Source organism: Cebus imitator, unplaced genomic scaffold (assembly GCF_001604975.1).
Source record: "Cebus imitator isolate Cc_AM_T3 unplaced genomic scaffold, Cebus_imitator-1.0 Scaffold537, whole genome shotgun sequence".
Lineage (NCBI taxonomy): Eukaryota > Metazoa > Chordata > Mammalia > Primates > Cebidae > Cebus > Cebus imitator.
The window spans coordinates 1,271,277-1,280,040 of NW_016107852.1; the positions used below are offsets into that span (position 1 = coordinate 1,271,277).

An 8,764-nucleotide genomic window follows, 5' to 3' on the forward strand; every position below is an offset into this window, starting at 1 on the left:
AAAAAATAAAAAGAGAGAAAAAGAGAGATTGTAGAAATGTATTCTCCCTTTCGAATTACCAGGATCTAAATTAAAAACTCTGTCTGTGGAGTGCTTACAAAGCTTATAACAATGGTTGAATTTTAACTATGGATTAATTGCACTTTGTAATGGTCAACATGATCACATTTTATCCAGCACTTTTGTTGGGTCACGATAAATTGAAACAACCAAAACCAAAATAAAAACGTATTTAAAAATCATACAGATTAATTTATATGACCTTCATTGCTCTTTTTCTCCTCTCTAAAAGGGAATAGTGCTATGGTTCTTTTCGGTTTCTAACGTTAGACCGTGGGATTAAAAATAAACGATTAATCCTCATTTTTGTGATTCATATGGGTGTCGGAATGATGAAATATAATAATACACGTGAAAAAATTTACATTTTAGATCCTTTCAGAAACGCTAGGCAGTAGTAGCAGCATATGCCCAAGGGCGAGGGGCGGGACTGGGGTAGCTAGTTCTCCCGAGATATCACAGAGCTTTTCGGCGAGAGTAAATTTGACACTCCGAGGCTTCCGTAGCATAGCTCCCTTTAAGAACCACTGTGGTGCCGTCTGTAGAGTGTCCCCTGGGCTGTTTCCGGTCGTACCCGGAAGCACGAGTCCAAGCTCCAGCTGGCAGAGATTGGCGGCTGCTGGCAGTCTCGGGTCTGCAGCCACAATGGCAAGCAGAAACAACAACAAGCTGCCCAGCAACCTGCCGCAGTTACAGAATCTGATTAAGCGAGATCCGCCGGCCTACATCGAGGAGGTGGGAGTGCGGAGGGGCCGACGCTAAGAGGCCGGATGGTGGATGGTTGAGAGGCCGGAGGGGGGAAGCATGGAGTGGGGCTGGGATCCAGGCTCGCCGCGTGTTCTTCTCATAGGTTCAGGGGTCCTTCCAGAGAAGAAGTTGGGAAAGGGACATGCTTTCGGATTCTCTTGAAAATCTGTTGCCCGTTTGGATTTTCTACCTGCCCTGTAGACTCTGCTACCGCGAAACACCTTTAAAACCATTTTAAGATTTTTCTCCGACGGCACGGAGGTGGAGAGAGAGACAAATGGGCCGCACTCAACCTCCAACTTCCACGCAGGTTTCTCAGCCTCTTGTCAGAAATCCCAAACTTGAATTACTGGGTAACACCGGATGAATCGTATGTTAGAACGCTTTCTATTGACGTCCGATTCTGAGAGTCTGCTGTGTACCCTGGACTGTGCCGGGAAAGAGTGGGGGGTTCTCAAGAACAAGGGACAGACTCGGGAGCTTACTATATATGTAGTTAAGCCGGGATTCAAACTTATCGGAAACTGGCATGACACGGACGTCAGAATTAGCTTCGGGAAAAGATTAGGTTGAAAAATTAGGCCCTCATTGTGATGGGCTTTGTATACTAACCTCATATAAGTTGTGAACATTAGGGATGTTTGAACCGAGTACCGACAAAATGAAAGTGATTTTGATATGTTAATCGGGCAGGTGCTTCCTTCGGGCACCCATTTATCCGACAGGCATTAAACAGGTATCTCTGCTAGGCATTTGCTGCAATTACGTGTTTGTGCTGCTTCCTACCAGCTTCCTACCAGATTGTGATTTGTTCGGTGGCTAACACAATTACTCATTTTTTCATTGCCATTCTCACTTCTCTCCTCCCCCAAATTTTCACATGTAGATATTTTATGAGTGCTTTTTTAACATATGGCAGTCTCAGTGGCTTAGGTCACCAGTAGAGAGAGCCACTCTAAGGATCAAGGTAGTGTAAATAAAGAGTAGGAAACAATACAAGAAGTTAGGTAGCATAGGCAAGACCTTGAGATACTTAAAGCACCGTATAGCCGTTTGCAAAGAAAGTGATAAGTTGAGAGTCTGTATAGTTCCGTTAGATAACCTACTCCTGACTCTGTTGTTAACCAGTTGTGTAACTGAAGCGGGTTAATCGTTGAGCCTGTGTGGGTATTTTAATATGTAAGAAGGGAATAATAACTACCTGTTTAATTCATTTAACAAGTATATATGTAAAATCACATATGTAATACCTACTGTGTGTTGACATAATTCTAGGTAGGCACTGGGGTACAGTGATGAATAAGACAGATAAGAATGCATTTTTCTCTTGTACTTACATTCAAGTGAGGGTAGACTTATGGTAAAGACTATGAAGAAAATAAAACCAGATAGGAGTAGGTTAGAATTGGGGGCTGCTGGTTTAGACCCCATAAACAGGGAAGGTGGCTCTGCAATGATGATACTGAGCTAGGTAGGTCAAGAGCATTCTAGATACAGGGAATAGGAAGTGCAGAAGCTCCTGGTGGAAAAAAAAGCAGAGAAGCACCCAGTGTAGCTAAAGTGTAGCCAGCATAGAAGAGGGCATTGGAAGATTATATAGGAAACGCAGGCAGGGGTCAGAATAGTCAGGGCCTCTGGTAACGAGTTCGGATTTTACTCTGAGTGCCTGGGGAAGTGATTGAAGAGTTTTAAGCAGGAGAGTGACATGATCTAACTTATATTTTTAAGAATTTACTTTGGAAGTTACATGTGGAGTGGATTGTAGAGGAGCGAGACTGGAAGCAGGGTAACTAATATAATGGATCTCAGAATAATCCGGGCAAGGGATGGTGGTGTCACTGGAATTATGGACAAAGATTGGTGCTGTTCTACCTGGAGGTAGAGCTAGTAGAACCTTCTGTTGGAGTGGATGTGGGGAACAAGGAAGAAAGAAGGAATGAAGGATCACCCAGGTTTTTTATTTCTGTGTCTAGGTAGATGATAGTGCCATTTACTGAAGTTCATCCATATGACAAATACTGTTGATTACCTGCTATATGTAAGGCACAATGCTGGACCCTGGGACTATATGGTGGAGCTGTACTGATAAAAATTCTGTGCTCATTAAATGACATTCAGGTATGGGGTGATATACAATAACAAGTAATATAGTGTGTTAAATAATGAAAATGCTGTGAAAAGAGACAATAGGAAAGTACTTATGAATGTTGGGGATGAGATGAGTATTGCAGTTTTAAATCAGATAGTTAGGGAAGGTCTTGAAATAGTAAACTTTGAGTAAAAACCTGAAGAACATGAGGGAGAGCTGTGAGTATGGTTAGGAAGAATGATCTAGGCAGAAGGAACAGAAGATGTAAAGACTCTGGGGCAGGTATGCCTGGTGGGTTTGAGGAACATAAAGGCCAGTATGGCTCCAAATGGGGAGTGAGGAAAGGGGGAGAATTGGGGATTCTACCTCCCAGTGAGATGGAAGCTTTCACAGGGTTTTGAGTAGACGAATACATGAACCACCTTATATAAGAACAAGATCACCCTGACTTGTTTTGAGAATAGACTGTACGTGTATGTGGGAGGGCAAAGATAGAAGCAGAGACACTGCATAAGAGGCTGTTGGAATTATCCACAGCAAGAGATGATGCTGGGTTGAGTGGTGCCAGGTTGGTAACAGTGGAAGTAGTAAGAAGGGTGATTAGATCCTGGATTGGGTAGGTAGAGAAATCCTTGGGGATTCCCGACATTCAGAGGCCAGTGAGTTTCTGATTAACTAGAAAAAGGGACTGAGAAAGCAGCCAGTGGAAGTTAGGAGGAAAACCAGGAGGTGATCTGGAAGGTGAGTACAGAAGATATTCCCAAGGGAGGGAGAGGCTAAGCTTGTCAGATGCTGATGAATCAAAGAAGATAAACACTGAAAGTTGACCATTAAATTTAGCAACATGGGGCTGGGCGTGGTGGCTCATGCCTGTAATCTTAGCACTTTGGGAGGCCGAGGCGCATGAATCACCTGAGGTCAGGAGTTCGAGACCAGCCTGACTAACATGGTGAAACCCTGTCTGTACTGAAAATACAAAAATTAGCTGGGCGTGTTGGTGGGTGCCCGTAATCCCAGCTACTTGGAGGCTGAATTAGGAGAATCGCTTGTACCTGGGAAATGAAGGTTGCAGTGAGCACTATTGCACTCCAGCCTAGGCAGCAAAAGTGAAACTCCATCTCAAAAAAAAAAAATTTTAGCGACATGGATGTCATTGGCTACTCTGATATGAGCAGTTTGGGAAGAAGAATGGGTACACAAATCTGATTACAGAAAGTTTAAAAGCAATTAGAGTATGATTCTATGTATATGAACAGAATATGTCCACAATAGGTGAATCTATATAGACAGAAAGTAGATCAGTGGTTGCCAGAGCTGAGGGTAAGGGGAATAGGAAATAAGTGCTAATAGATTGAGGTTTCTTTTTGTGGTGATGAAAAACTTATAGTTGTACAACTTGGTGAACATACTAAAGAGCTGAACTGTACTTCAAAGGGTAAATTTTATGGTACATGAATTATATCTCAATTTAAAGGTTGTTTTGAAAAAGGAGGGCAGTTAGGCAACATATGTGGACAACTCTTTAAAGGACTTTTTCTGAAAAGAAGAGAGAAATTGAGTAGAAGGTAGAGAGTAAAGTGGAATCAAGAAAAGTTGTTTTTTTTTTTTTAAATAAGACAGAATCTTGCTCTGTTGCCCAGGCCAGAGTTCAGTGGTGTGATCACAGCTTACTGCAGCCTTACTGGGCTCAAGCCGTCCTCCCGCCTCAGCCTCCTGAGTAGCTGGGACCACAGGTGTGTGATCACCATGCCCAGCTGACTTTTTTGCTATGTTGCCTAGGCAGATCTCCAAGCTGAGACCATGCAATCCTTCTGCCTCAGCCTCCCAAAGTGCTGGGATTAACAGGCATGAGCCACCGTGCCCAGCCAATAAAGTGTGTGTGTGTGTGTGTGTGTGTGTGTGTGTGTGTGTGTGTTTTAAGGTGGCCAGAAAGAATAGCATATCTATATACTGTTGGGGTAGAACCTGTTGAGGCAGGAAATGGGAGGTGGGGACTAGTGGCGCAAAGACCTTGATTGAGTGACATTACAAGGTTTAGAATCTAATGCATACCTGGAAGGGCTAGGCTTAGATGGTGGCCTGATAGCTTTTATAGGAGAGAAGGTAAGTGGTTAAATGGAAATTATCCTCAGATTGCTTATATTCCTAGTGAAATTGGAGTTAAGATCATCTGCTGAGAATGAGGACAGGGAAAAAGTGAGATTTGAGGACAGAATGCAAAGTATGAAATGGTTGTCCAGGAAAGTGGGAAAGTGAGGGGACTGGAGAAATGTAATGAGGTTGCTAGAGTACACTCAGGGCTTATTTGAGGTTTGTAGTTGTGAGTATGATTGGAAGCTAATTGGGAGGATAGGGCAGCTGGATTGATTAAACCCAGGAGTTTGATGCTGCAGTGAGCCACGATGGCACCACTGCACAGAAACCTGGGTGACAGAAGGACCTTGGCTCTAAAAATAAATAAATAAATAAATAAAATGATACCAATTAGCCAACTTTCTCCAACCATATTCAGCTCTGGGAGTATAGCTGTAGAGAAGGAAAGCACAGGGTGGGCATTTTACCAAATGGGTGTAATGATAAGAGAAACGGGCAAGTGAGTTGAGGTATATGCATGGAGGTGATTATAATGATTGATCATGAAATTGAAGCTGGATAAGAAGGGAAGTTGGGGTGGGGGTTGGTTAGGTGAAGTGGAAAGGTAGTAGACTCAGTGGACTGTGGATTCTGATGAGACTAAAGTATCGTTGGAGTTTGGAAAATCGGAGTTGTAGTTAGAGAGGAATATACCTCTAGTTGAGATTATGAAGTTGTAATATAGTTATTGGTAATGACAGCGTTTAAGGTGTGACCATGGGAGTGAGTGCTGAGATACAGTAAGTTCAAAATGATTAGAGAAGAAGAGGTCAGGGTGATGAGGGGCCAGGGTATTGTAAAGACCCTCCACGTGGATACAAAATTACTAAGTACAGGTATTATAATAGGAATTGTGTTAGAGGGTGAGAAAGCAAAGAGCTGAAATGTTCAAGGAATGTGGGGATAACCCTAGTCCTTAGATGACTGCAAGGAGGAATAGTGGGTCTTGTGGCGTAAGGTTCAAAGCTGGGGGTGAGGACAGTTAAGAAGAAAGAATATTAATCTGGAGGGATATAAGTCTCTGAAGTAGCATTGGCGAACAAGGAGGACTCCTACTGACTCATCCGTGCTGGGAGAAAGAAAACAACGTAGGAGTGTGTCAAGAAAAAACTGCTGTTTCCATAGAGCATCTGAATGACTGGGCTGTTTAAAAGAGATTTACATGCCTTGGCCCCATGCTAAGAGTTTCAGGATTCTAGTGGTATGAGGATTACAGTGAGGGAGATGAGGGATGGCTGGGGAATATTGGGATCTTGTGGTGACTGATGCACATAGAGCGTAATGAGATTAGTCCTGATCATCTCAAGTCAGGTAAATTGTGTTAGCTGGGCCATGGGTGGGGTGTGGGAAGAAATGGGGTGAGGATCTTGTCAGGAACATGAAGAGTTCTGCGGCCCTCTCCTCATTCCTATTCAGTGGAGTTGTTGGGTCAAGAGAGAAGCGGTTCTATCTGAAGCATGTAGGGACTTGACTCCTGCTCTTGGAAAAAGCAAGAGGCCTGGCAGTTTTGTTGGGGAAATCAAGTTATGTTTTTTGACCATGCTAAGTTAATGACATCTGTTTAGACACCTAAACAGAGATGTCAGATAGGTGACTGGATATATGAATTGAGAGTTCACTGGACCAGGTAGGGATGATGAGAGAGAGAGAGAGAGAGAGTGAGAGTGTGTGTGTGTTTGTGTGTGTGTGTGTGTGTGTGTGTGTGTCTGTCTCACACACAATCTAAAGATGTGGACTATGGGTGGAAAGTAGTTAGCTGTAAGGCGTGGAACTGAGGCCTGGTGAATTCCAATGTTTGATTATTGGGTTCCTATTACAACTAAACATAAGTAAATGAGATGATGTGCCTAAGGAGCTTAGTACATAACAAGTGCTGAATAAGGGGAAGCTATTATTATTTCCATGTGTCTCTTGCTATTGGCTGTTAACACATCCTGTCTAGAGCTCTAGCATAAAGTTTTAATTGATATTTCAAAGAACAAGGGAGCCGAGTGCTATGGCTCACACCTATAATCCCAGCATTTTGGGAGGCCAGGAGTTTGAGTCCAGCCTGGGCGACATAAAGAGACTCCGTCTCTACAAAAAATAAAAATGAAAAATCAGCCAGGCATGGTAGTAAACGTCTGTGGTCCCAGCTACGTAGGAGGCTGAGGGAAGAGGACCACTTGAACCCAGGAGTTTGAGGTGGCAGTGGGCTATTATTGAGCCACTGTAATCCTGCTTGGGTGACCTAGTTTCTAAAAAAAAAAAGGTGCCAAAACAGATATATAGACCAATGGAACAGAACAGAGCCTTCAGAAATAACATCACACATCTACAACCATCTGATATTTGACAGACCTGACAAAAACAAGCAGTGGGTTAAGAATTTCCAGTTTAATAAATGGTGTTGGGAAAACTGGCTAGCCATATACAGAAACGTGAAACTCGACCCCTTGCTTACACCGTATACAAAAAATAGCGCAAGATGTATTAAAGACTTAAACATAAGACCTAACACCATAAAAATCCTAGAAGAAAACCTAGGCAATACCATTCAGGACATAGGCATGGGCAAAGACTTCATGACTGAAACACTAAAAGCAGTGGCAACAAAAGCCAGAATTGACAAACGGGATCTAATTAAAACAAAGAGCTTCTGCACAGCAAAAGAAACTATCATCAGAATGAACAGGCAACCTACAGAATGGGAAAAAATATTTGCAATCTATCTATCTGACAAAGGGCTAATATCCAGAATCTACCAGGAACTTAAACAAATTTATAAGATAAAAACAACCCCATCAAAAAGTGAGTGAAGGATGTGAACAGACACTTCTCAAAAGAAAACATTTATGCAGCCAACAAACATGAAAAAAAGCTCATCATCATGGGTCATTAGAGAAATGCAAATCAAAACCACAATGGGATACCATTCTCATGCCAGTTAGAATAGTGATCATTAAAAAGTCAGGAAACAACAGATACTGGAGAGGATGTGGGGAAATAGGAACGCTTTCTCACTGTTGGTGAGAGTGTAAATTAGTTCAACCATTGTGGAAGACAGTGTGGTGATTCCTCAAGGATCTAGAACCAGAAATACCATTTGACCCAGCAATCCCACTACTAGGTATATTGCCAAAGGATTATAAATCATTTTGCTATAAAGATACATGCACATGTATGTTTATTGCAGCACTATTCACAATAGCAAAAACTTGGAGCCAACCCAAATGCCCATCAAATATAGACTGGATAAAGAAAATGTGGCACATATATATCATGGAATACTATGCAGCCATGAAAAAGGATGAGTCCATGTTCTTTGTAGAGATGTGGATGAAGCTGGAAAACATCATTCTCAGCACACTAACACAGGAACAGAAAACCAAACACCACATGTTCTCACTCATAAGTGGGAGTTGAACAATGAGAACACATGGACACAGGGAGGGGAACATCACACACGGGGGCCTGTCGGGGCCTAGGGGAGGGATAGCATTAGGAGAAATACCTAATGTAGATAACAGGTTGATGGGTGCAGCAAACCACCATGGCACGTGTATACCTATGTAACAAACCTGCATGTTCTACGCATGTATCCCAGAACTTAAAACTATAATTTAAAAAGGTTGGGGGGCAGGATTTTGACTGGAGAGCTTCATATACTTGAGATAAAATTTACATTTCTGACCTGTTACCTATCTATCTTTCTTTCTTTCTTTCTTTTTTTTTTTTTTTTTTTTTTTTTTTTTT

General features: G+C 42.3%; 1 protein-coding gene across 2 annotated transcripts in view; it reads left to right on the forward strand.

The window, feature by feature from the left end:
* The first annotated feature begins 610 nt into the window (after positions 1-610).
* SDAD1 (SDA1 domain containing 1) overlaps positions 611-8,764 on the forward strand; it is a 36,342-nt gene continuing 28,188 nt past the window's right edge. Inside the window, exon 1 of one of the 2 annotated variants that reach the window (XM_017514811.2) lies at positions 611-795. In XM_017514811.2, the coding sequence (XP_017370300.1) occupies positions 706-795 (90 nt within the window). In that variant the 5' untranslated portion in view covers positions 611-705. The remainder of the gene's footprint in view (positions 796-8,764) is intronic. The other variant, XM_017514808.2, reaches the window with a different exon arrangement.